General features: G+C 39.4%; 3 protein-coding genes across 10 annotated transcripts; 2 read left to right on the top strand and 1 right to left on the bottom strand.

Annotated features, from left to right (window-relative positions):
* Nucleotides 1–368: 368 nt before the first annotated feature.
* On the top strand, nucleotides 369–16684 carry LOC131300175 (serine/threonine-protein phosphatase PP1 isozyme 4). 6 transcript variants are annotated; one of them, XR_009190878.1, is made up of 5 exons: nucleotides 375–795; nucleotides 2091–2650; nucleotides 3122–3346; nucleotides 4563–4584; nucleotides 16339–16684. XR_009190878.1 is itself a non-coding variant. In XM_058325890.1 (4 exons), the coding sequence occupies exons 1-3, from the start codon at nucleotides 618–620 to the stop codon at nucleotides 3308–3310; spliced, it is 927 nt and encodes a 308-aa protein (XP_058181873.1). In that variant the 5' UTR covers nucleotides 369–617; the 3' UTR covers nucleotides 3311–3346; nucleotides 4563–4960. The 6 variants fall into 6 exon arrangements, 3 of the variants coding, with proteins under 3 accessions (XP_058181873.1, XP_058181874.1, XP_058181875.1); XR_009190881.1 differs by lacking the exons at nucleotides 4563–4584; nucleotides 16339–16684 and adding exons at nucleotides 3448–3673; nucleotides 4610–4960; XR_009190879.1 differs by lacking the exon at nucleotides 16339–16684 and adding an exon at nucleotides 3448–3673 and having other exon boundaries at nucleotides 4563–4960.
* On the bottom strand, nucleotides 5833–8253 carry LOC131299849 (U4/U6 small nuclear ribonucleoprotein Prp31 homolog). The gene is made up of 5 exons (XM_058325423.1): nucleotides 8206–8253; nucleotides 7945–8033; nucleotides 7674–7767; nucleotides 7475–7532; nucleotides 5833–7017 (listed from the first exon to the last, which is right to left on the bottom strand). The coding sequence occupies exons 1-5, from the start codon at nucleotides 8251–8253 to the stop codon at nucleotides 5885–5887; spliced, it is 1422 nt and encodes a 473-aa protein (XP_058181406.1). The 3' UTR covers nucleotides 5833–5884.
* LOC131300134 (protein NEDD1-like) lies at nucleotides 13166–27037 on the top strand. 3 transcript variants are annotated; one of them, XM_058325832.1, is made up of 10 exons: nucleotides 13166–13342; nucleotides 14286–14398; nucleotides 22095–22355; nucleotides 22478–22582; nucleotides 23146–23211; nucleotides 23354–23575; nucleotides 24516–25010; nucleotides 25157–25669; nucleotides 26338–26511; nucleotides 26594–27037. In XM_058325832.1, exons 1-10 carry the CDS (start codon nucleotides 13186–13188, stop codon nucleotides 26699–26701), a joined length of 2214 nt encoding a protein of 737 aa, XP_058181815.1. In that variant the 5' UTR covers nucleotides 13166–13185; the 3' UTR covers nucleotides 26702–27037. The 3 variants fall into 3 exon arrangements, with proteins under 3 accessions (XP_058181815.1, XP_058181814.1, XP_058181816.1); XM_058325831.1 differs by lacking the exons at nucleotides 13166–13342; nucleotides 14286–14398 and adding exons at nucleotides 19994–20274; nucleotides 20918–21030; XM_058325833.1 differs by lacking the exons at nucleotides 13166–13342; nucleotides 14286–14398 and adding an exon at nucleotides 20918–21030 and having other exon boundaries at nucleotides 22150–22355.
* The last annotated feature ends 363 nt before the right edge of the window (nucleotides 27038–27400 follow it).

Below are 27400 nucleotides of genomic sequence, written 5' to 3'. Positions count from 1 at the left end.
TTTAGACTTATTGAAATATAAAAATATGCAATATGGATCTTGTTTGGAAGATCTCGATGAGATCTTTTATACGATGAAAAAAAATTAAAAAATTATTTTTCATTTACTTTATTTTTGAGTTTGAAAATGTGAAATAAGCTGCTTATTTTTTAAGAAGATTTCTGGAACGGGACCTTAATGAACGGCTCGAATTATTTGTATGAGACTCGTAGTGGGCTCCATACAAAAATATGTACAGAATCTGTGTATATATCATGGGTGTGAATAATACAGTTCGGACTGTCTGAATTTTAAAATAACTTTTTTAGGAAAAAATAGTTTTAAAAAATTCGAACCATAAATGATGGAGACAGATGTAAAATCAAGTCGGAGCGATGAAACAGAGGAGCGGGTAGACTTCCGTAAATCCGCCTCATTGGAATTGCGGCCTCGTCTCTCTCTCTCTCTCTCTCTCTCTCTCTCTCCGTATGTACGTATACCAAGGAAACAGAATGCGTATATACTCTCCCCAGCCCCCATTATGGTCAACTCCTACATAGAAGAAGACGACGATCAGAGACCAAATTAGGGTTTCTTTATTGTTAGGGGCTCCATCGCAAATTGGAAGCTCAGAGGGAATGGACCCTGCAGTGGTTGACAACATAATCGAACGGCTAATTGAAGTCCGATTGGCGAAGCCGGGTAAACTCGTCCAGCTCACCGAGTCGGAGATCAAGCAGCTCTGCGTAGCTTCTCGTGACATCTTTATGCAACAGCCCAATCTCCTCGAACTCGAAGCTCCCATCAAAATTTGCGGTACTCTCAACCTCTGTGTGTGTGTGTGTGTTTATTTCTAGATATTCGATGAGTTGAAAGCTGAAACTGTTTGATTGCTTGAATTTGTAGTCATAACTTGATGCGATTGGGAAGTCGAAAGTAGGGCTGCAAATGATTCACCGGTTTGTTCACTAAACAATTCGTTGCTCGACTTGGTAAAGGCTCCCCCAGTTTGATCGGTCTATTAAATGAGCCGAACTGAGACTTTGTTCCTCTTTTTTTCCCTTTTTTTTTTAAAGTTAGCTTCGGTTGGGACAATTCGATACGGATCATGATCAGTAGGTAGGTAAGGGCTTGGTGGCTAGATGGACTTCGGGTTTATGAGGACCAGATGAGAACTTAATATTTGTTCGGACAGGCTAGCAATACTTACGGGAATAGTTTTAGGGGAAAATAAGACAACGATGGAGATAAGAAAAAAGAATTAGAAGTGAGAACCCAGGCAGAAGTGGCATTAAGGATTTTTGCTTTCTAGGGCAAACTTGCTTGCATGCTCGTGATTTTAATAATTCCAAGATGAACATCGTTTCGATAGAATTTGGCAAAGTTGCCACCTATACATGTATGATGCAAATGTCAGACAATTCCTAGCAAATCTTAAGGATATTTGATTTTGAAGTTCGCAGTCATTCTAATTGAAAATATTAGGAATGTATTGAGGTCACACAGCATCTTCCAAGTCTCTTAACCTAAAAATTTGTTATCCGAATTTCTCCATTGGCTCACCTAAAATATATTTCGCTATATTTTGTTGCTAAGACTGCATGCCAAAATCAGTTTGAAGAAGTATCTGTTTGTGGTAGTAATATTTCTTATTGGTGCTGGTTAATATAAAATTAGACAGTCTAATGGAAAAAGAGGAAAAAATGGAAAAGGAAAAGAGGTGGCATATTGCACAAACATAGCTGGGGATAACTGTTGATGAATTAGAAGTCTACTCAACTCCTTCGCGATAAATAAAATATCAAAGTATTTTATAGCTTATAGGTATGTATAGAGCATATATGCGTGTGGAAAGTAACTCAAAAGGAGACAATGCCTTCTCTAAAGTGCAACATATTTATGGTTCAGTAACTTGAAGTATATATTAGCTTGAGCCACTTTTGTCATTTGAAAGAATCAAATATAGTTGCAAAATGTCACCTTAGAATGAGTAATTGGTATGTTCTTTGCTTTGTATTGGGTAGATGGTTGTACAATGATTACTTTTTAAGATGCCCTGCATCAGGGGGATTTCTTGACACGGGGCTTGTTGTCTTTGTGGTTCGTTGCAGGTGACATTCATGGCCAATACAGTGATCTATTACGGCTATTTGAGTATGGGGGCTTTCCTCCTCTAGCCAATTATCTATTCCTAGGGGACTATGTAGATCGAGGGAAGCAGAGTTTGGAGACAATATGCCTCTTGCTGGCCTATAAGATCAAGTATCCTGAGAACTTTTTTCTTCTCAGAGGAAACCATGAATGTGCTTCTATCAACCGCATATATGGATTTTTCGATGAATGCAAGCGCCGGTTTAATGTGAAAATATGGAAGTCCTTCACTGATTGTTTTAATTTTCTTCCTGTTGCGGCTCTTGTTGATGACAGAATATTGTGCATGCATGGTGGTCTGTCCCCTGATCTTGCAAACTTGGATCAAATTAGAAACTTACCCCGTCCAACTGCTGTTCCGGACACTGGTTTACTATGTGATTTACTCTGGTCGGATCCCTCTAGAGATGTCAAGGGATGGGGGATGAATGATAGAGGAGTTTCATACACATTTGGCCCAGACAAGGTGTCAGAATTTTTGGCGAAGCATGATTTGGATCTTGTTTGTCGCGCTCATCAGGTAGTACTCTACTGCTGTTTGTAATTCATCTGGACTTTGTTACCAGGGGTGCTAATATCCTGGCAAAATACGTACTAGAATTCACGTCCCAAAACATGGTAGAGTCACTACAAGCTGGTGAATTTAACGATCTAAAGTGAGTCACAAAGTTTTTGGGAAAATCTAATCTGGTAAACTAAAAATTTAGGCAATGTGGAGAGTTTGGACAAGTGAAAATGTTTAAAGATTGACCATTATGGCCTTAAAAAATTGTTTTGCATGAATTATTTGAAAATCAAGATTTTGTTCCATAAATTGTCATATTGCTTGAAAGAAGTAGATCCAATTTTGTATCCCATACAACCACATCCCTATGGTACCATTGTTTAGGGGATGTTGAGTACTATATTCCCAGATACTCGTACTTGTATGATCCCAAGTAACATATCATATGACTGATCCTGGTTGCTGTCATATGATTTCTGTTTCCAGGTTGTGGAGGACGGTTATGAATTCTTTGCTGAAAGGCAGCTTGTAACCGTATTCTCAGCCCCAAACTATTGTGGTGAATTCGACAATGCCGGTGCTCTGATGAGTGTTGATGAGAACTTGATGTGCTCCTTCCAAATTCTTAAGCCTGCAGAGAAGAAGTCTAAGTTTATGATGTCCACAAAAATGTGATTTGTGCAATTGCTCCTCCCAATTGTTCAGACAAGGGTACTTGATCAAATCTCTTAAGTCCTCTCATCTTTGCGGCAATATCATTACTTTAGTTCCCTTGCATCGGTAGCAATGATTTTGCTGGTTTGTTGATGTAGGAAGGTGATGATTAACTTTCTGTTCTTGACATGCCCAACTCTGTTTTGTTTGGTTCCTGTATTTGCACTGTCTGTGCTCAGGGCTTAAGATGATGGAAATTTGACTGAGAGCCTCTTGACACTTGCTCCTTTAGACTGTGATACACGTGCCATATTGGAGTTTAGTTTTCAAAGGAATCTATGTGTGACAACACACTTGCTGCTGGCTCTTGACTCCGCTTTCTTGGTGCTTAATTTTTTCTTACCCTTCCTTGCCACTTCATCCCCTGATTTTGCCTAACTGACTAATCTGCATCACATCCTTGGAAATTCGAGTGAGATGACATGAATTTTGCTTTTCGTTTCCTCACGTCTTTGTTTGTTCTGAGATGGGTGGGTTAATTAAATAAGGACCCCGGAAGATGAAAGAAAGGAAATGGAGGTGATGTGCTAATACTATCCTTTTGTTGCTTCTTTTCATGTGAAACTAAGGGGCAAAACAAAATGCGGATCAAAAAAAAAAAAAGGCAAAACAAAATAAGCCAGTGAAGAGGTCATTTCATTTGTTTGCTTAATAAGTCCTCCTTTTATAGGCGGAGTAAGGAGGTTGATTACATCATCAAACAATACCTATACATAATTGGTACATGCTATTTATTACCGTAAACTTTCCTATAGCATGTACCAATTATGTATAGGTACTGTTTGATGATGTAATCAGCCTCCTTACTCCGCCTATAAAAGGAGGACTTACCCCAGTGTAATATCCAAGCCAGAGTTCAGTGTTCTTTAATAATATAGTTCAGTGTTCTTTAATAATATATCATGTGTCTTGTATTCTCTTTTGATCCTAACCTACTTAAGAGAAAGATGAAAAGGAAAATTTGGTAGAAAAACGTTAGGCTTTGGTCGCTGTTTTATTCTTCTGCAAAACTTCTACAGCTGGATTTCTGACTGTTTTAGGGATTAATGAACTGCTTCTTTATGCGTGCTCAATTTGTTTTTCACTCCTTTCCTAGTGTGTCGGATTTTATTAGTAACTTGAAGCTCAATTGTAAACCACTAATGTTTTTATGCTAACCACTCTATTCCCTTTGATAAATCCCCTCTTTTCTCTATGTTTGGCTATTTTGCAGGGAGAAAGATCTAAAATGAGTTGTCAAAGCATTTGCTTCCCACACAGAAGGATGAGTGCTTTGCTTCATGCTCGAGTGCAGATAGTCTGGTTAAATTTAGTTGGAGAGGAGTCTGAAACTGTGGAACTCCAGGCTGTGGGAGGAGAACTCCATCTGGTTTGGCATGTGCCAGAAGTCTTGATGAATCCTCTCTCTCTCTCTCTCTCTCTCTCTCTCTCTCTCTCTCTGAATACTTTATACCTCTTCATCTTTTCTAGTAGCACAAGAGAAATCATGTGTATGGTAGAACTATGTGAGGGGCTGAGGGCAACCCGAGGCTGTTGTTTTAGATTATGAGCACACAGTGTAACCCATTGGGTTTGTGAGTGAGATTCCATGATAACGTTGGGTTTGATCTAGTATGGCCAAGTCTATTTTCTTCAAAAAAAAAATCACCTCCGATCATGAACTAATCAGCATTCGATCAACGTAATCTTTGAAGTGGTATAAGCATTTGACAAGATCTACAACTTGAACAGCTTAGATCATAAAAATAAACCAGGACGAGTTCACAATTTACCAGCGTTGTTGTCCGGCGCTGTAATCAACGGATGTCGTTTCAATGGACCTAGCATGTTAAACCAGCGAAGTCTGAATGATCTGGTGCAGCCAAAACTATTTCCTTAAAAATAAATTCACGCAAATCATCTCCGATTATAGACTAATCAAAATTCGATTAATGTGATATTCAAACTGATTTATCTTCTTGACAAAATCTGCAACTTGAACGTTTCAATCGTAAAAATAAACCATATCGAGTACACAATTTATCAATTACAAGTTTCAATGTACTTCTCATGTTAAACCTAAGAAGTCTTAATAGGTACTCCCTCCGTTCCTTTTTAAGTGTCCTGCTTCGTAACTCCAACTTATTAATAAGACATCATTACACCTTTCACATCAACTTTTTCCTCCACTTTCCCTATTTATCCATCATCATTACACTTTTACTCACTAACTTTTTAAAATAAAATCTACTTTTAGGGACAAAATAGACAATACACCAACTTTTACCCCCCTAACTTTACAAAATGAACACTTATTAAGGGACAGCCCAAAATGAAATACTGGACACAAAAAAAGAGACGGAGGGAGTAATAAACTATATCGAGTTCACAATTTATCAATTACAAGTTTCAATGTACTTCTCATGTTAAACCTGAGAAGTCTTAACAGGTGTGAAACATTCAAAAGCTCAACTGAAAAAGGGTTGTAACCACTAAACTGGCTGGATGACTAACAAAAAACTACAAAGAGTTGCAAAAAGTAAACCTACTTCTTAGCTAATTTAGCTTGCTCTTAGCAGCTGATACACGCAACGCCTGACCAAGCATACCATGTACTTCTCCAAGTCCATCACCTAAATAAGTTTCTTCCGCTACTCCAAACTGAATCCTATTTGCCATCTTCCTCATGTCCGTAGTAGCATACCTTTGCTTCATCCTCCTCAACCGCCGGCCGCCCCTCTTCTTCTTGGGCTTACAATCAGGAACCAAAAGCGGTTTAGGACACTTTGCTGGTGGTGGCTCTTGCCACATTTCAATTGTTTTGTGGATCTTATCGCGAAGGGCTCTCCCTCTATTACCAGTTGGATGTCCCCTGACGGAATCTATGCGTGCCGCGAGCATTGATTTTCCAGCCAGTAACCGGCAGGCGCCCATCCTCAGAGAAGGGGGTGTACTCTGAAAAATGTCTGTTTCTTCAATATAGCCCACACGAAACTGAGATGTTGTCGCGGTAGAAAAACCTGCCAAGTTTGTTTTCTTAGCACCGAGTAGCGGGACAGTGCAAGAAGGCAGGTTAGCCAATGGTGATAAACCACCAGCAGCCACCATAATTTTGGCCGCAACTGCGCTCCCCACAATAGCAGAAAGATTCGGTGCAATATGTCCCATTCTAGTCTCCAGAAAATAAAGCACCTTTTTCCGTGACGAATCAAGAGCAAGAGAACGGCCGCACGCGTCAATGGTGTTTCGAAGGACTTGCTCCGGAAGTCGTTTACCTCCGGTGGTTGAAGCCATGATGGAAACCACCATGATAGTGGCGGAGGGTAGTAAACCATTCAAGTCGACTAGGGTCAGGTCCGTTTCATTGCCGATCTTTTTAACTAGTCGAGCATAATCGATAGGGTGATAAACAAGCGATTGAAGCTCAGGGAATTTCGACCGGTAGTTGTCTCGGATAAAATTATGGACGATAGAAATCTCATTCTCAATGTCAACTGTCAAAGCTGTGCAGTCAACTATTAACTGGTAGTCTTGTAGAACCATGTCACTGCTATTCGACATATCAGATCCCTTTTTCTCAAGAGCATCTTCAACTTTCTTCATGATATCGAGGTAGCGCTGTGTTTCCAGCAATTTAGAGGCTGTGTCCGAATCATCGTAATTAACATTATCCAGATCAACGTCGTCTTCTTGTTAGGATCCAAAAAAAATGGTGATTCCAGAGAGCTATTTGGAGTTGTGCAAGGGCCTGTGTCCCTCCTTGGGACCGCCCCTGTTAATATCCAATAGATCACACAGCAAACATTTGTCTCATTTTCACATTGTTCTTGTTTTGAAAATAAAGGCCCTTTCACAATTACATTCAAATATCAGCGCATACAAGAAGTTGATCTCATTTTCACATTGTTCTTGTTAGGATCCAAGATTCGTGCAGCTCACCTTGTTGTTGATCAAGTTACGGAGGGCGACTACACTTCGGATGAGGGAAGAAAGATAAATAACCAACTTCATATCCTTTATTTTTCACTGCAAACAGGTAGTAGATCGACAGTTCGAAAAAGAAAGATAGCATTAGTTTCAATCATACAGATTAAGATGTCAAAAGGTGCGCTGAGCAAAAGGGTAGGAGATGTATTGTTTGCTTACCGGCAAAAGCTTTAAATAGTTCAGCCACGTTGAGATTCGGAAGTAGGTTAAATACATGCTACTACAAGAAAGATTGAAGATTAAGAAATGAGATAAATAATCACTTAGATAGGTGCTGTAGCATCACCACCATTACCAGTACATGTATGAACTATGAAGCATGTTATAGCCAAGATGCTAAAATGGTTGTATCCTTCACATTCCTCAGCAAGTGCTCAACACCTATTGACAAATCAAGAGGCGAGTGTAAAAACGTAGGTAATAGTGTAACGGGGTAAAGTTCACGTATGTGACTTTCCAAAGGCACTAACAATTAACATCTCTTTCAGAGTAAAGAAAGAAAGAGAAGAGAAGAAACACGGAAAAGGGAAATAACTAGAAGATTCGTGTGTGTGTGCGTGAGAGAGAGACAGAGAGAGAGAGTACAAAAGCTGAAGCACCAATTTAGAAACTAATGTAGTTTTCTTAACCCATGTTGCATGCCAATTTCCTCAACTTCATCAGCCGCAATCTGTGAAGGCACGTGCACAAAGACCTTCTGGCTTTTCCGTGTGGCATTCTGTAACAAAGCCGAACTAGAACACTATTCTGGCAGACATGGAGCCCTTCTACCAACAATAACAACTTTAGCCATTACGGAATCTTAGGTCAGTCGGTGGTGTTTGAAAATTACAATGAAACAGAACAATGAGCAATTGGGGTTGGAATTGAAAGATGATGATACTCTTTACCTCTTTAACCTCTTCAACAGCGCAGTAAGCTTTAGTTGGAATTCCCATCTATTTAGGTTGAACATCAATTATGACCAAGATAGGATTATACAAACAGAACTGCAATATCCCACCAGAAAAATTTGGTCAGAAGTGCAATAGGCCAGTAGATTACTATAGGCAACAGAGTGAATACTAAAGGTCAAATTAGCTGAGGGACATGCCACACATAATGCAGAAAATCCATGGTTCTAAATCGGCACTCAGCACGATATCATTTCCTTTTACCAAATATATATGCGACCACCGAAATTAAAGGAACAACATCTTTACATGAGATAAAGCAATCAATGGTGATTCTGAAGAAGTCAAAAAGGGATTACTGGTCCCAGAAAACAGCTGATGTTAATCTCACTTAGAACAAAGAAATCCAAAAAAAAATATACGATTACTTGGTTTCAATAGACTTTGCAGGTTCAACCTGCGAAGTATGAATGAAACCCAGGCGATGTCGTTTTGATATTGTGTTCAAACGTCGTTTTGTAAAACCTCGCGTCTGTCAAATGCGAGTTTGTATTGAATTCAAAACTGCAGCCAAAAGTCATTCTTTGCGGCCAAGGGAAAATCTTCGCGGCCATTAATGTACATTGAGCCCCTTGCCGGGTTTAATCACGCTGTTTTATAAAACCTGTCCACAAAAATGTGATTTGTGCAATTGCTCCTTCCTATTGTACGGATAAGGGTACTTGATCAAATCTCTTAAGTAATCTCATCTTTACATTCTTGTTTGCATGGCAATATCCTTAGTGTAGTCCCCTTGCATCAGCTAAAATGATGTTGCTGGGTTGTTGAGGTGGGAGGGTGATCGACGATTAACTTTCTGTTCTTGACGTGCCCAACTCCGTTTTGTTTGGTACCTGTATTTTCACTGTCTGTGCTCAGGGCTTAAGATGACACTTCATCCTTTAGACAGTGATACATATGCCATATTGGAGTTTAGTATCATCACCGTGACCTTGGACATCAGACTTAGATGAATCTGATACTAAAACAAATATGCGTACCTGATTCTGGATTATTTTATCATAGCTTCGGCCATGAGGCATATATGTAGCCGAGTATTACGAGTATAATAGGCACCAGTGTGTTACTGCATTACTTGGCCTTTGGCCAACTATGCAAAGAAACCCTCAAAATGATATTTACTTTCATAATGATCATCATATTCTAGACATTTCCAGGTTGTCCAATTGCAGTCGTTCAGTAGAGTTGACCATGGAAAGATCTAAGATAAATGAACATACTTCTCGTGTAATGAAGTGGGCAATGCGAGTACCTATTCTAACAGACCGCTTTGTGAAACAAACTTCCTTAAAGAAAACGAGGAAGATCATAGCATGATTTGATCTCAGCAATTCCTTCTCTAAAGGACGAATGCCGACTGCATTGATATCCTTTCCAAGTGGAAGAATTTTCTCCTCATCAAGCAGTCCAACCTTCAGGAAAAAGGAAAAAAAATATGCGCCTTACTACACCTGTAATATGCACAAAAATGAACTAACAGAAGGCAAAGTCATAAATATTTTTTTCCCCAATAAGTACTGCTCTCTTATTAAGCCCCAAACAAACCAAGGAGATGGCCCTGGAATTACAACTGAAAACTAAACCATTCAGCTACACTATACAACACATTTGTAAACAAAAAAAAAAAACCATCCTACCCTATACAAGAGCCACAAGAAGCTATCAAACTGTACAGTAGCAATTCTAACCGAGCAAAACAGCTTTCTCAGACAACCCCCAAGCTGTACAAATTCTCTTATTAACCAAAGAAGGCTTCACCTCCTTAGCTAAGCTTAAAAAAGCTTGGATGGATTCAATGGTCAGTAAAGCCACCCGATGAGCTGGAAGAATTTTTTGCTGGAATACCCCGTAATTCCTCTCCCTCCACACAAATATATAGTAGCAGCTAAAGACCCTTTCATAGCTGATAGCCCTGCACCCTCTAGTTAAATGTTGGGTAAACCAATTCAAGATTTCTGAGAGCTTTGACCGTCCACCTGAACTAAACAGCTTGCTCCACACTTCAAACTAGACAGATCGTGAAAGTGGATACTCAAAGAACAGGAGATTTCTGCCTGATTGCTTCCCATGCAGACCTAGCAGAGAAAGATCGGTTAGGGCAGGGCAACCAAACCGCAGAGTCTTCAACTTCAGGATTCATCTTGGACTATTTGGAAGGTCTTTGGGCGCTGAGAGATATTGGCCAATCTCTGATTCTCGACAAAACAGGAAATGGACAGTCCACCTTTTATGGCTTGATAATTGGCATGGTCTTGGGCCACTCTATAAGAAATTTGGGGCTGATATTTTGCATAATGCAAGAAGACTCCAGGCAAAGGTGTCCTCTATTATTCAATCTGGGATGTGGAGATGGCCTAGAGCCCTAGAGCCAGAAACGAAGTGATGCAAAGCATTATTGCAAAGCCATGAATTTGTTAAGTTAAATCAACTTGTGAGACAGATAGTAGTCCCAGTCCTAGCTTATCCTCAAAACCCAATCCTAGTTTATTATCTTAAACTAACAGGGTAATCATGCCCAAAGAGTGCCCTAAGGAAAGTATAGGGAGAAGCGTTAATAGGCTGCAACTGGTGAAAAACTGTAACAAAGGGTAATGGATGTGTAATGTCTTGATCCATCCATGTTGACAATCAAATCGTCATTCCGTGGTCATTTAACACCTTAAACAATAATGAAAAGAGAATTCGTCACAATAAATTAATAATCAGACCGTATGATTTGACCCTATACAACAAGCATAAAATACAGACAAGGAATGATCAGAATATTAAATGAGTGAGTATTTGTAAATTCTCTCTCCATCGACAACTTTGGAATGTCCACAACAAAGCCACTTCCAAGTCCGACATGTGACCAACATAGACACAAACACACCTGGACTCGTCTGTGAGATGTAGGCACGCTATGTGCGGTGCGGACACATCTCTTCCGTATTGCTGACAGATAATATAATGGGTGAGGGCATAAAGTAACGTATTCAGTACTTATTTGACTGTCAAGTGTCAACCCATAAAATCAATTAACAGTAATTGAACCATAGACTGGATCAAAATCAAGCAAATAATGCAATAAACGTATGACTACACAAACAGCTTGTGCATAAATCATCTCCAAAATACAGTTTTGTCATGGGTCTTATAAAAACAAACAAAAAGACTAAACTTGGTACCGTTCTATCAATCTTATTGCAAAGTCAACAAGTTACCTACACTAACAACATGACGCAAGTCACGTAACAACAAATCTGCAATTTAACCACACAAGGCTTGTCAAACTAGTCTATTTAACTCCATTCTTTCCATTAACAACACACGAAAGGATGTGGGAAAAAAATTCGAATGTGTGAGATTGTACCCTCCAGGAAATTCGAATCCCTGAGAGTTCGTAGAGCCCGATCGGCCATATCAACGTCACATTTTAATAAAATCTCTCCATTGCATTGCTGATTAAGAAAAAAAGAAGATCCCTTTTTGCACGTTATCATCCCCTTTTTTCCTAAATCTGATCAACCACAGGGGCATAGTTAGATCAGCACACCGCTAGTCAAGTCTGCAACACTTAAAGCTCAAAAGGCATTTTCAAATCAAGCTTCAAAGGCCTAATATCCATCAATTACCACGTTTTGATTCCACAATCAGCTATATAAGAGAAGATGAATCAACCCTGCATCCAAAAGCATACAAAACCGGAAGAGTTTGACACATTTTTTTTTAGGAAAAAAAGAACCAAAGGATTAAAATTCAAACCGAGCCGAGCCTTGTGTCCCAATCATTCTTCATAAACACGCATCAAACAACACATCCTTGGTAAAATTCCTGGTCACAATAAATCAACGCTCGTAAGAATCACCTTAAATCTTGCAAGTAAATCTCTCAAGTTGGTCTAAAGTTACCCAATAAGCATTCTACCTTAGGCTGAAGAAAACACTTTCTACCAAATAATACTACTTTTTATGATGGATAATCCTCAAGGGAGCAAGAAGGAAGCAATTCTATAGGACGTTCGTACTTTGAATGGCACTACTGATAAACTCCGTTTCCTGCATTCACATTTCTACCAATGCGAGCGTGCAAAACGGCTGTAGGAATTAGTCCGTGACGCGCGTAAAGTGGCCGGGACACCCAAGAAAGAAAAAGTCCCAAACGGAGGAGTCAACTCAACTGAAAACGATTTCTGCAAAAAGCACTCCGACTCATCGCCGATGACTTGGGAAAGCCCTTGGGGTTGAGAAGGCGTCTCGTGGTCGTGGTACGTGGGCAGACGAAGTGTGGGCGGCGTGGAGGTCAGCAGGAGGAGGATGGCGAAGATGAAAGTGCTTAAGTTCCATAGAAATATTAATACTAACAATATTGGGTTTGATTCTCTGTGACCAAATCTATTTTCGTAAGAATAATTTCACACCAATCATCTCCGATTATAAACCAATCAACACTCGATTGATATGATATTCAATATGATTTATCTTCTTGACACAATCTACAATTTGAATAGATTCGATCAAAAAAATAAACCTAAATGAGTTCACAATTTAAGAATTATACGTTGCAAAGACTCCATCACATTATTGGATTTGATCTAGTAAGACCAAACCTATTTTATTAAAAATAAATTCGCATAAATCATGTCTGATTATAAACTAATCAAAATTAGATTACCATGATTTTCAACAAGGTATATATTCTTAACAAGATCCACAACTTGAACAGTTTGGATCATATAAATAAACCAAAATGAGTTCACAATTTACCAATTACGAGTTCCAATGTACTTCTCATGCTCAACCTGAGAAGTCTTAATCAAACTGAGCGACGTCGTTTTTAATATCTCGCGTCTGTTGAACGCGAGTTCTACTTGAATTCCTTAAAAAACGCAGGCCTGTAGCTCAACTGAACTGAAAAATATGGTCCCGATTTGCGATCATGAACTTCGCGGATCCATCTACGGCGTTCTTGGCGGCTGCCGGCGGCCACACCGTCAAGCTCTTTGACGCCTCTGTCGAGTCCGGCGATCCTTGCACCTTGAGCTACACTCCTTCGCCCGGTTTTCAAGTCAATTCGTTCAAATGGAACCACACTAGTGAGGACTCAATATTCCTTCTTCGTTTTTGAACTGATTTTGTATTTAATTGTTTTGAGGGTTTTTTTGGGTAATTCGAATTGTTTCGAGTGTTAGCACCCTCAGTCACGTAATCCTTAGAGTAAGGCCCCTCTCGCGAATTTTAGAACTGTGCTACTGGTACAGCAAGAGCTGTACAGACAGCGTGTACAGCAGGCTTTTGGGCCTGTCTCGGGTCCAACAAAGATAATCGGAACCGCTCATTTTGTTCAAAATATTTTTTTTAAGATCCCTGGAAAAAATCAGCTCCATCTGATATCGTGAAGGGCATTTATGAAATGTCCATATTTGCTAAATTGATAGCCTAAATTTTGAAGCGAAATTGGACGTTTCGTCAACGCCCTTAATAATGATGTCGGATGGAGCTGATTTTTTACGGAGATCCCAAAAAGAATAATTTGAATAAAATGAGCGGCTCCGATTATCTTTGTTGGACCCGAGACGGGCCCAAAAGCGTGTTGTACACGCTGTCTGTACAGCAGTACCAGTAGCATTTCTGCGAATTTTAGTAGCCTGGAATATTTTTAAAAAAACGCCTTCGCGCTCCCACCCACTTTCACACACGCACGTGCATTATGTGACTTAGTTCGCAAGGGTGGCCCTAGCATGGGTTTAGGATTTTCAAGCGAAACCCCTGGTTCAAAAAATAAACAAAAATTATATATTTTTTCGTATAAGTTTTTTTTGTCTGAAGTTAAAGTAAATAAAAATTCACTTATATTTGCGCGTAAGTAGATAATATAACTCAACAAAACAAAATAGGGAGATTTTCAACCAAAATAAATATCACTACTGTATACAAAGTTTTTTATACAAAAAGTTTTGAACATTTTTGTCACCTCTGAACTAAAATCATGGAGCCGCCCCTGTTTCCAAGTGGTAAATTGCGGTGCAACTGTTGTAGATTTGGTTGTGGCGAGTGCTGGAAACGATAAGATGATCTCTTTGTGGCGGAAGAATGGGGAGAGTATGGGGACCATTCCAATGACCGGCACCGACACTATCGATAACATTGAGGTGATTTTTCATCTGTTAACCATTTGATTTCAGTGAGATTTATTCAGAATTTGTTTCTGTTTCATTTGGCATTCACCGCCACCAGAAGTTGGGCACACTTCCATGTGTGCATGTGATTACGTGGGGTGTGGGAGTGGGAGTGGGTAGTTGAGCTGGGGCGATTTTGTAACACTTTGATCTAACAGTTAATTCATGTTTTAATGAAAATACTTGTGAAATTTTATTTTTACTGAGGCAATACTTGAAATCACTCTTGTGACGCAAATTCAAAATGTGCCTCTTACTTTGCAGTCAATCTTTTCCTCATTGAGTTTTACATCATTGAGGCAATGGCTGCTTTTTTAACATGTAACCGTGTAATAAGGATGAAGAGAGATTATGGGGATTAGTGCCCCGTTTGAGCTTAATTCCTATGACTCCGTGTGTCTAGAAACAAAATAGGAGCAACAGCTATTGCCGAAGCATGCAGTTGCAAAGCAGGTCATGCTTTCTTCAGTCGATACAGATGATTAAAAAATGGTTTATCTTTGGCGAGATCCATGTTTGCTTTGACAGTAGATCAAGAGGGCCCAACATAACGAGGCCCAGGTCCTGAAGAGGTTTGAACCGAGTTCATAAAAACCTGTTGGTTGGAATGAGGGTTTCATTCTAACCCTCCAAAATCCCATACATGTGGTCTAGGGTAGAACAAACTAGGACACATGGCGGATGGTGGGAGAATTGGGGACATGATCATGAGGAGAGAAGTGGTCACATGTTGTAAACCTATATCTCGGAAGGTTCCAATAACAGAATGGAAAAGGATCAATACCCTTGACTCCAAAAACTCAATATATATGAAAAATGAACCCGAGCAGCAGAATTCTTACTTAAAATGTACTTGAGGCCCGGTTCTGCTCTTTCTTTTTGCTCTATAGTGTTCAATTGTACTTGTAAGTTTGCAACAGTTAGTGTTATCTATTTCTGACTCTAGGTTTTGATGTCTATTTTACTCATTTCTGTTTTTGGAGGTTGATTCTTTGTGGAAAAATTTGTTTCCTCCAGGAAACTATGATGGCCATTAGCTTTAGCAATAAGTCATCTCAATACTTGTGTTCAGGGGAACTACCGGGGAAGTGGTCAAGTTGTGAGAATATGGGATTTGCAGAGAAAGCGCTGTATCAAATGGCTGAGAGGTCATACTGATACAATAACAGGTGCAATGTGCAATTGCAAAGATGAGCACTTGGCTTCTGTCAGTCTTAGTGGGGATGTTATTCTTCACAGTCTCGCTTCTGGTGCAAGGGCTGCTGAGTTCAAGGATATCCAAAGAATCAGGTCGTAATTCAAGTTTCAAATTCTGGTTGAAGCCTAAAGGCATCTTCATTGTTTTTTCATGTTTTCGAGTTGCATACTTCTTTCCTTGTGGTGCGAAATGTTAAGAATTTCTTTGTGACCAGGTGTTGAGAGTGCTTGATTATTCGCGGATTGGCCGTCACCTGTTGGTGACAGCTGGTGATGATGGGTCAGTACATCTGTGGGATACAACTGGTCGCAGCCCAAAGGTAGGTACTGTGATGTTGCGTTTTCAAAAAACTGAGATAGGGAAACTTGATAACATCATGACCCTGTTGTTGTAAATAGAACTTTTGTGTATTTAACCTGTTAACAGTGTTTAGGGCCTTTAGGCTGTTTGGAACTGAGGGTCCATGAAAGTTCGATCTCTTGCAAGTTCATCTACTGATTTTATTTGAATTTCTGAAGACCTAGATGAACTGGAAGTCTAGGTAGCCTGTGGCCCGGGGACTGCATGGAGCAATACTCAGATTGCATGTCTCTGTTTAGCGCAACCATGAGTCTCCTTGCAACTTGGTTCACTTCTCCTGCGTTAAATGAGTAGTCAAAGCATTTGCTATTTTTCAGGGAGAAAGATCTAAAATGAGTAGTCAAAGCATTTGCTTCCCACACAGAAGGATGAGTGCTTTGCCTCATGCTCGAGCGCAGATAGTCTGGTTAAATTTAGTTGGAGAGGAGTCTGAAACTGTGGAACTCCAGGCTGTGGGAGGAGAACTCCATCTGGTTTGGCATGTGCCAGAAGTCTTGATGAATCCTCTCTCTCTCTCTGAATACTTTATACCTCTTCTTCTTTTCTAGTAGCACAAGAGAAATCATGTGTATAGTAGAACTATGTGAGGGGCTGAGGGCAACCCGATGCTGTTGTTTTAGATTATGAGCACACTGTGGTACCGGTCCTGCCGGAAACCTGCAAGTAATGGAAATGTTTGATAAACTGATTATTGACTGTCACTGTCTGAATTTTAGATTATTATTGCCCGGGACTTTTTGACACGGGCTTTTTTTATTGCTCTATCTTTATCATATTTGGGTCACATTTTTACATTGTGTTTTTCATCATGATGAGAGAAATCAAATAAATATAAAAATATAGACAAAAATTGAAAAAAGTTTTGTATAAGATGGCAAAAACATCTGAAAAGTTGGAAAGGTCGGATTTTTTTAGTCTTTTTTGTCATCTTAAGATGAATTTTTTTCATCTTTCATCTATATTTCTATATTTTTCCAATTTCTCTTGTCAAGACGAAAAATATGGTGTATAAATTCCATCCGAACCTTGTAAACACTAAAAAAGAGAAAACAACCATATAGACCGTGCTGTAAAGTCCATGAAAAGTCAGGCAAAACTCACTTACGGGACTATGATGTCTGGTTGTTAATTTGTTGCCTGTCATGAAAGCTTTCTTTTTTTCTTTCAGGAGAGTATAATTGAAATTATGCTCTTCTCTGCTATGTCCGCCGTGAGAACTAAGTAATCGTGAATTCCTTGTTCATATTATCTTTGGTGTGTTGTTGTGATGGTTGGCATGGAGGCTGGCATGGAAAGGAATATAAAGAAAAAACGAAGAATCGTTTTCAATACTGTATATTTTGCGCAACCGTAACAGGCCTTCTTCTCGATTGCATATGTTATTTCCAGAGGTTAGAGAGATTGGTTGTGTGGTTGGCTCCTTCTGCTTATAAAGTTGAGAAGTGTATACTCAAATTGGTTCAATGAACTTCAAACTTACTAGTTTATGTAAGGTGTCTTTCTCAATAGACCGCGACACCACCATACTTCCGTATACATATATGCTCGCACTAATTTTCTCAAAGTCTGAGCAAGTGATCGCGGACCTATACTTTCAGGCAAACATTTGGACACAACTTAGGATATTACCCAATTTTTTTGGTTAAGTCAAAATGAAGACATAATTCCATATTGGATGGTTTCGTACTTTCATTCGATCGCTAGCTGCTGCACTACCTGAGAGCAACTCCAAACGTAAAATACATCCGGATGGATGGTTATTTTAGATGGAAAAAAATGATTAAAAGTTAGTTAGATGTAAAATGAGACCCACCCATTTTCAATGATGAGATGTAAAATAGGGATGGATAATTAACTAATTTTCCTTCCCGCTTATTTTTCGCCAACTTTATCAACCCTAATTCAAGTACTACTTTCGTTAAAAAATAATTATGGTATCTAGTAATTGAGGACTTTAAAAAAAAAAAAGTTTAATTGCGCAATTTTTTTTTACTTCCGTCCAAAATAGGAGCAATTTGGACACCAACTCCCATCCACTTCAACTACACCATTTACCTCTCTCGATCGTGAATCCCCCTCTCCTCTTGATCAAACCAGACCTCTCTCTCTCTCTCTCTCTCTCTCACACAAACCCGGTAATCAGTTTCCAGAGACCTCCAAGCACAATATTCCGATGTGTTCTCGCGGATTCTGGCATCTTTCCGATGAAATCAGGTGTATCCGACTGTCCAAAATTTTGGTAGAACCGCAGAAGCAGTTGGGTTGATGATCTGTCAATTACAGCTATAGTCATATAGGATTGAAAATATTCATCTCCTTTTCCATTTGTGTCATTTTACAACCCCATTTGTGTCATTTTGCATCTGGGTTGTATTATAGGTATACAACCTGGTTTTCATCCCGGATTGGGAATGCTCTGAAGGCTTTTATTCTAGGACGCTACTATTCGCAGCCCTTTATTTTCTTCCATAGGCCGTTAAAAATTTCGAATTATACTCAACAGTTAGTTACCGAAATTGAAATATATTTTCGGCATCCAATTACCGAAATATAATATTTTTTTCAACAGCTATTTACCGAAAATATATGTTCGGCAGTTGTTTACTGAAAGTTGAACATATTTTCGACATGTAGTTACCGAAATATAATCTTGTTTTCAACAGCTATTTACTGAAATGTTATGTATGATTTTCAACAACCATTTACCGAAATATAATGGGCTATGGAAAAAAATAAAGGGCTACGAATAGCAAAGCCCTTATTCTATGCCTTGTTCCATATCACTGACGTACGTAGAAAGAAAACTAAAAGTTCACACAGAAAGAAAGATAGATCCAACAAATGATGTCCCATATGAAAACCAATCATTTCCATTCTAAGGGTGCATTTGGTTGGTTGGAATTTGGTTGGTTGGAATGTAAGTTGAAATGGAATTAGAGGAATTGAAATTGGAATAATCATTCTCATTCCCATGTTTAGTTGTGGCTAAGAATCAATAGCAAGAATGGAATTCACATTCCAATTCCTGTGTTTGGTATGCTAGAATCACACATCAATGGAATGAAATCTCTAGCCAAACAAGTGTAACCCAGGAAAAAAAAAAGGGATAAAAGAAGAAGAAGTTAGAAGTATATATGGTAAACCGACCGAGTTAAACAGAGGAGTCAAGTCGGAGAGGGGATCCGCGAACTCAACCACTTATATCAGCACACTCGGAGTGAAACCCATTAATGTCTGCAAAAAGCACTCCGATTCATGATGGACAGCTCTCATCACCGATGACATACGTGCGCAATTCACGATTGAAAGACTCTTAATTGTGGATGGATCGAGCCCTTGGGGTTGAGACTGCGGCGCGTGGTACGTGGGTAGACGAAGTGTGCGCGGCGTGGAAGTCAGGAGGAGGAGGATGGCGAAGATGAAAGTGCTTAAGTTCCATAGAAATATTAATAACAATATTGGGTTTAATTCTCTGTGACCAAATCTATTTTCGTAAGAATAATTTCACACAAATTATCTCCGATTATAAACTAATCAACTCTCAATTGATATGATTTTTAATATGGTTTATCTTCTTGACACAATCTACAATTTGAATAGATTCGATCATAAATATTAGCCTAAATGAGTTCACAATTTACGAATTACACATTGCAAAGACTCCGTAATAGTATTGGGTTTGATCTAGTGAGACCAAACCTATTTTATTAAAAATAAATTCGCACAAATCATGTCTGATTATAAACTAATCAAAATTAGATTAACATGATTTTCAACAAGATATATATTCTTAACAAGATGTACAACTTGAACAGTTTCGATCGTAAAAATATACCATATCGAGTTCACAATTTACCAATTACGAGTTTCAATGTACTTCTCAGGTTCAACCTGAGAAGTCTTAATTAACCCGAGCGACGTCGTTTTTCGTACCTCGCGTCTGTTGTACGCGAGTTCATGTTGGATTAACTGTCCTCCTTAAAAAGCAGGCCTGTATAGGGTGTGAAACATTCAAAAGCTCAACTGAACTGAAAAATATGGTCCCGATTTGAGTCCACTACCCTCTCTCTCTCTCTCTCTCTCTCCAAAAAACTAATTAGAAAACCACATTTCTCTCTCTACACCAGTGCGATCATGAACTTCGCGGATCCATCTACGGCGTTCTTGGCGGCTGCCGGCGGCCACACCGTCAAGCTCTTCGACGCCTCTGTCGAGTCCGGAGATCCTTGCACCTTGAGCTACACTCCTTCGCCCGGTTTTCAAGTCAATTCGCTTAAATGGAACCACACCAGTGAGGACTCAATATTCCTTCTTCGTTTTTGAACTGATTTTGTATTAAATTGTTTCGATTTTTATTATTTTTATTTATTTATATTTTTTGTGGGGGGGGGGGGGGGGGGGGAATTCAAATTGTTTCGAGTGTTAGCAACCTCAGTCACGTAATCCTTGAGTAGGGTCCTCCGTGCTGCGTGCCCGCTCTCAATCTCGCTCTCGTGAATTTTAGTAGTCTGAAATATTTTTTAAAAATGCCTTTGCGCTCCCGCTCACACACATGCACGTGCATTATGTGACTTAGTTCGCATCATTAATTCTTTCCGAGCAAGGGCGGCTCTAGCATGGGTTGACGATGTTCAAGCGAACCCCCTGTTCAAAAAATACACGAAAATTATACATTTTTTCGTATAATTTTTTTTTATAATATTGTCTACACTGGTTCATCTGAAGTTAAAGTGAATAAATTCACTTACATTTGCGAGTACGTAGATAATATAACTCAACAAATCAACAAAACAAACTCTGTATACAGTAAATAAATATCTCTACTGTATACAGAGTTTTGTATACAAAAAGTTTGAACATTTTTGTCACTGCTGAACTAAAATCATGGAGCTTCCCCTGTTACTGAGTAGTAAATTGCGGTGCTACTGTTGCAGATTTGGTTGTGGCGAGCTCTGGAGACGATAAGAAGATCTCTTTGTGGCGGAAGAATGGGGAGAGTATGGGGACCATTCCAATGGCCGGCACCGACACTATTGATAACATTGAGGTGATTTTTCATCTGTTAACCATTTGATTTCGGTGAGATTTATTCAGAATTTGTTTCTGTTTCATTTGGCATTCACCGCTACCAGAAGTTGGGTACACTTCCATGCGTGCATGCGATTACGTGGGGTGTGGGAGTGTGTAGTTGAGCTGGGGTGGGTGGTTGAGCTGGGCGATTTTGTAACACTTTGATCTAACAGTTAATTCATGTTATAATGAAAATAATTGTGAAATTTTATTATTACTAAGGCAATACTTGAAGTCACTCTTGTGACGCAAATTCAAAATGTGCCTCTTACTTTGCAGTCAATCGTTTCCTCACTGAGTTTTATGTCATTGAGGCAATGGCTGCTTTTTTAACATGTAACCATGTGATAAGGATGAAGAGATTATGGGTATGAGATGGGGATTAGTGTCCTGTTTGAGCTTAATTCCTATGACTCCATGTGTCTAGAAACAAAATAGGAGGAACAGCTATTGCCGAAGCATGCAATTACAAAGCAGGTCACGCTTTCTTCAGTTGATACAGTTGATTAAAGAATGGTTTATCTTTGGCAAAATCCATGTTTGCTTTGACGGTAGATGGAGAGGGCCCAACATAACAAGGCCCAGGTCCTGAAGAGGTTTGAACCGAGTTCATGAAACCTGTCGGTTGGAATGAGGGTTTCATTCTAACCCTTCAAAATCCCATAGAAATGGTAAAGGGTAGAACAAACTAGGACACATGGCGGATGGTGGGAGAATTGGGGACATGATCATGAGGAGAGAAGTGGTCACACGTTGTAAACCTATATCTCGGAAGGTTCCAATAACAGAATGGAAAAGGACCAATACCCTTGACTCCAAAAACTCAATATATATGAAAAAGGAACCCGAGCAGCAGAATTCCTACTTAAAATGTACTTGAGGCCCGGTTCTGCTCTTTCTTTTTGCTCTATAGTGTTCAATTTGTACTTGTAAGCTTGCAACAGTTAGTGTTATCTATTTCTGACTCTAGGTTTTGATGTCTATTTTACTCATTTCTGTTTTTGGAGGTTGATTCTTTGTGGAAAAATTTGTTTCCTCCAGGAAACTATAATGGCCATTAGCTTTAGCAACAAGTCATCTCGATACTTGTGTTCAGGGGGAAGTGGTCAAGTTGTGAGAATATGGGATTTGCAGAGGAAGCGCTGTATCAAATGGCTGAGAGGTCATACTGATACAATAACAGGTGCAATGTACAACTGCAAAGATGAGCACTTGGCTTCCGTCAGTCTTAGTGGGGATGTTATTCTTCACAGTCTCGCTTCTGGTGCAAGGGCTGCTGAATTCAAGGATCCAAAGAATCAGGTTGTTATTCAAGTTTCAAATTCTGGCTGAAGCCTAAAAGCATCTTCATTGTTTTTTCATGTTTTCGAGTTGCATACTTCTTTCCTTGTGGTGCGTGATGTTAAGAATTTCTTTGTGACCAGGTGTTGAGAGTGCTTGATTATTCGCGGATTAGCCGTCACCTGTTGGTGACAGCTGGTGATGATGGGTCAGTACATCTGTGGGATACAACTGGTCGCAGCCCAAAGGTAGGTACTGTGATGTTACGTTTTCAAAAAACTTGAGATAGGGAAACTTGATAACATCATGACCCTGTTGTTGTAAATAGAACTTTTGTCTATTTAACCTGTTGACAGTGTTTAGGGCCTTTAGGCTGTTTGGAGCTGAGGGTCCATGAAAGTTCGATCTCTTGCAAGTTCATCTACTGATTTTATTTGAATTTCTGAAAACCTAGATGAACTGGAAGTCTAGGTAGCCTGTGGTCCAGGGACAGCATGGAGCAATACTCAGATTGCATGTCTCTGTTTAACACAATCATGAGTCTCCTTACAACTTGGTTCACTTCTCCTATGTTAAATGAAACCATTTCTTGGGTCAAGATGCTGTTCACTGACAGCTTTTTTAGTTTGGACACAATGGTGGAACTTGTGAAGTTGAATTGCCCACTTTCAACTTGGCCATCTTTGGTTCGCTAAAAATTCTGAACATGGATGTGTTTTGCTCTGTGTTTATATGCTTTAGTTTGTCAAAAGATTTCTTTTCTCAGCAAATATGTTTCAGGTTTTAACTGGCTATCTTTTGCACTTTGCAGGTTTCTTGGTTGAAGCATCATTCCGCGCCAACTGCCGGTATCTGTTTCTCACCTTCAAACGACAAGGTCTTGTACTTACTATATTAATTGGGTCTCATTTTTATGGGGAATAGAACCAGCTCTGTAAAAGGCCTCTAGTCATTGAAATTTCTTAGCGAAAATGTTTGTTGCATTTGTTCCTTGTCTTTACTTTGTGGCCTAAGTGCAGGTAATTGCTAGCGTTGGTCTGGATAAAAAGTTGTACACTTTTGACTCCGGGAGTAGGAGACACTCATTTTGCATTCCTTATGAGGCACCTTTCTCTTCACTGGCATATAGAGACGATGGTTTGATATTAGCTGCTGGTACAAGCAGTGGACAAGTGGTATTCTATGATGTCCGTGGAAAACCAGAGCCCCTCACTGTTCTCCGTGCATTTGGCAATTCTGAGGTGAATTTGCTTCCTTCGATATTGAGGGATATCAAAATGAGAGGTTCTGTATTTGCTTGTTTACTGTTTTTCATATGTTTGTGTTCAACAGCGTATTAGTGTGGTTAACCTTGGTACTTTATTGATTCAAGATGGATTTAATAAAATGGTAGCTTTGCTGCAATTTATGAACTCAATATTTATAGATCGTGTGGTATCAATTTTTATATGCTTGTAAATTCTCTAAGTTGATATGAAATTTCGTTCTTTAGTAGTCGGGTATTTATAAGAAATAATTGTTTGGTTTATTTGTCTGTTGAGTTTATTGCGTTCAAAGAGTATATGATAAGAAGACTGCACTCCAGAAATTTTCTGGCTCAGTCACTAGCCATTGGCCACATCTTAGTATTAGGTTAGTATTTGGTAATTGATAAGACGGTTCAAAAGGCCTTCTTATAATCTATCCTAGTTAGGAGTAGAGATAAATCAGAAAGAAAGGAGAGTGATTCTGGTTTAGGGGCTTTTTGCCAAATTGGTATCTAAGGCTTAAGTTGCAGTAACCTTTTGGGATGTTGAAATGCATGGGAGTTTTAATTGATTTAAGGTGGGCACATTTACAACTTATGAGGCTTACCGTCGTAATTGTTCTACTTGAACCCCTTGGCTTCCAAGGGGGAGGTCTAGGGTTTGAGTCTATGGAGAGACTTCGAAATCCCTTTAGTTGTTAACTTACTAACTCCCCTTTAACCCCCACTGATATATACCGTCTGGGGAAAAAAAGGCCAGGTACTGATGATGTTTACCAGATCAGCAGGCCTCACAAGTCTGTGGCTCCAAAAATAAACTCCTCCTTTTGGTTTTTATCGATAGTGTTAAGCTTTTACTTAATTACACCTCATACCATAAGCCAGCCTTGATTGTCATGTTTATCAGGGATAACTCATTGTATGTTCTTCCTCAGGCTGTCACAAGTCTGTGTTGGCAAAGAAGCAAACCAGTAATGGTAAATGAAAACAACTGCACAGCCGAGACCGCTCTTCTTGGAGGTGGTCTTGAAGATGCAATACTTATGCCTGATCCACTCCCTTCCATGACAGTAATGACACCATCCAGTGCATCCATGTTGAACTCGCTCAATTCCTCTACAACAGTGGAAACGCCACTTAAAAGCACTTTGTGGGGTGGTGGAGCTTTGGCGAGATTAAATGCCTCTCGTACGTATAATTTCAAGGATGATATGGAAGTGTTTTCCCCACTCATGGAAGTACAGCCAATTACACCATCAGTTAGCAAGCTTTTGGAGGGACGTGAGGGATTGAAGAAAGATCATCTTCTAGTTGATAATAAACCTTCTGCATTGTTTCCTTCATCCAGCAAGAGATATTCCCCTTCGGAGGAAGGAGGCAGCGATCTTCATCCAATTTTTGACTGGAAAGCTAGTTCCACTTCCAAACAGGTTCACTCTTATCCCCATCTCTATTCCTTTTAATAGCATAGGTTAAATTGCCTTTTCTACCCTGCTGTTAGGGTGCAATGTTTCACCTCAACTCCCTTTATTCCAAATAGAACACTAATAATTTCTAACGCGCACACTTTATGCAGGATGACACCCGCTCCATTCCACAAATGGTATCAACTCCAGCTGCATCTTCCAAGAGCGATGACTCGTCCATCACTCCTCCAGAAGCTTGGGGTGGGGAGAGATTATCCGACAAACTCACTCACCATCGCCAACCAGGCAATTTGCCATCTCTCTTTGCGATGTCGTCCTCTACTAGTCTGATGTCAGGATCAATGTTTTCTGGATTGTCAACAAGCCAAACGAGTACGAACTACCTAGCAGGTTCGGGCCTGAACATTGCGAGTTTAAACTCTCGAAATACTTCCTCCAATCTAGAGACTTCATTTGGATTCTCAGAGCATTTCCCCTTCAATTCCACGTCTCTTTCTTCTAATACCGATTCTCTGGGGCCAGCATTAGCCCCTCGAAGATTTTCTACTTATGCTGAGAGGACAAGTACTCTTTCATCCTTAAGTGATAGAACAGCATCTCTTCTTGTGGGTTCGCCTAAAACAATTAAAACAGGAGCCGAAGCAAAAGATGCACCTTGGAATGTAAGTATCCCTCAATGTACTTATCTGATTCCTTGGTTGTAAGATTCCATGTGCCTCCATCTGACAGTGGAGATGGTTTATTACTGGAAATGTGACGTTGACAGATCTTGTGTTGATTCAACTCTTTCACCATTGTGCTTTTAGTAAAAGCATGGGTCAAGCATGTTGCTAAATGGATCTCAAGATTGAGCTTGGGAGCTTAATCACAGTGGATTCGAAATGACTACATATTAGCAGTGATTACTATCATGTCAAAACATATAGTTATGCAAGAATCCCGATAGTTTCATTTTCCAGTCTTACTTCACAAGCCACCTATAGCTTCTTTAATTCATAATCTAGAGTTCCTTTTCCTCCAGTAATCTATCCACGAAGCCACGATCCCAGCATAAGTGAAAGTTAGCATCATTCTTTCATTTTGCCTTTTGGAGTGATTTCCACACTCCTTTTCTCGTTTTTATTCTTGTCAAATTACAATATTGTCCTCGTTCAAAATTTTCACACCTTAAAGGGCATTGTTGTAAATTTGAATTATTAAAGACAATAAAAGGAGTGCAAATGGTAAAAAAGGGGAGTGAAAATCAATTACCTTTTTCTTTTGGTAAATGTAAGTTTACATATTTCTTTATACAAAACAAATTGATCATTAACCTGTAACGTCGTGACAGGTATCTCAAGTGCAGAAAATCCCATCTAAAAATGACACACAGGAGGGAAGCTCCTTTTCGCTTCAGCTGTTTCAACGGGCACTCGAAGAAACCCTTGCTTCCTTTCGGAAATCCCTTCATGAAGATATGAGGAACCTTCATATTGAAGTTTTAAGACAGTTCCATATGCAGGAGGTATATATCTATATTCAATCTCATTTGTTTGCTATTTTTGTTACTCTTTTCCTAGTTTTTCGCTTACTATACCACTGGACAGATGGAAATGTCGAGTGCAGTGAGGTTATTTCGGCAAAATCAAGCTGAGCTTAGGGCAGATGTTCAGTCACTTCGTGAGGAAATCCAGCAGCTTCGGCAATTAGTATAATCACGGGCAGAGGATTACTTTTCTTGTGTGCTTTCACTTCTCTATTTGGTGATCGTGGTGCCTTGAACTCTGTACCATCACTTCTCTATTTGGTGTGTGGATCGTGGTGCCTTCAACTCTGTACCATTACAAGTATACCACGACAAGCGAGTAAAGAGGTCTATGAAGAAAATTGGAGACATACCAACAAGGTTTGTTTTTTTTTTTTTTTTTTAAAAAGTTATTAGTTACAGATGTGGATGATGAAGCTCGAATGAGGGTTTTGTGTGAAAAACAGTTGTAAAACATTTTGTCAACTTAAGAAATGATGTAATTATCAGTTGTGTTTCTTTCTTCTTTTTTTGGCTTTTTTATCCACTTATCATTTTTTGTTGCATTCTTATGCTTTCGTCCTTGATAAATTGCCGATTGTGATTTGTGAGTATCGAATGAGGTGGAATCATGCAACTTACACATTCACTCTGCGCGGGTGCATACATTCTCACTCTGCGCTGGTGTATGCACTCTCTTTGCTCGGGTGCACAGACACTCACGTGGGTTGAGAGTGTGGCATTAAAAGTTTCCCAACGATCTGAAATCGCCATGATATCCTGAAGATTCTACATTTCCTTAAAAATGTCGATTTACTGAACAATTCCAACACTGTTCGGAACCTGCTTCATTGATAAAATTCAAGCAGATAAACAATCACCACAAAAT

Source organism: Rhododendron vialii, chromosome 9a, assembly GCF_030253575.1.
Source record: "Rhododendron vialii isolate Sample 1 chromosome 9a, ASM3025357v1".
Lineage (NCBI taxonomy): Eukaryota > Viridiplantae > Streptophyta > Magnoliopsida > Ericales > Ericaceae > Rhododendron > Rhododendron vialii.
This window is presented reverse-complemented; position numbering and strand designations above follow the sequence as displayed.

What these genes read in the sequence shown, in the direction of transcription:
- LOC131300175 (XM_058325891.1), top strand. Translation starts at nt 618, where the DNA reads ATGGACCCTGCAGTGGTTGACAACATAATCGAACGGCTAATTGAAGTC. An exon ending in AGCTCCCATCAAAATTTGCG is followed by an intron (nt 796 to 2,090) that starts GTACTCTCAACC and finishes GGTTCGTTGCAG; the next exon opens with GTGACATTCATGGCCAATAC. An exon ending in TTGTTTGTCGCGCTCATCAG is followed by an intron (nt 2,651 to 3,121) that starts GTAGTACTCTAC and finishes TTCTGTTTCCAG; the next exon opens with GTTGTGGAGGACGGTTATGA.
- LOC131299849 (XM_058325423.1), bottom strand. Translation starts at nt 8,253, where the DNA reads ATGGGAATTCCAACTAAAGCTTACTGCGCTGTTGAAGAGGTTAAAGAG. An exon ending in CTGTTGAAGAGGTTAAAGAG is followed by an intron (nt 8,034 to 8,205) that starts GTAAAGAGTATC and finishes GCTTTGTTACAG; the next exon opens with AATGCCACACGGAAAAGCCA. An exon ending in ACTATTTAAAGCTTTTGCCG is followed by an intron (nt 7,018 to 7,474) that starts GTAAGCAAACAA and finishes GATCCTAACAAG; the next exon opens with AAGACGACGTTGATCTGGAT.
- LOC131300134 (XM_058325832.1), top strand. Translation starts at nt 13,186, where the DNA reads ATGAACTTCGCGGATCCATCTACGGCGTTCTTGGCGGCTGCCGGCGGC. An exon ending in GTTCAAATGGAACCACACTA is followed by an intron (nt 13,343 to 14,285) that starts GTGAGGACTCAA and finishes CAACTGTTGTAG; the next exon opens with ATTTGGTTGTGGCGAGTGCT. An exon ending in CTAGTTCCACTTCCAAACAG is followed by an intron (nt 25,011 to 25,156) that starts GTTCACTCTTAT and finishes CACTTTATGCAG; the next exon opens with GATGACACCCGCTCCATTCC.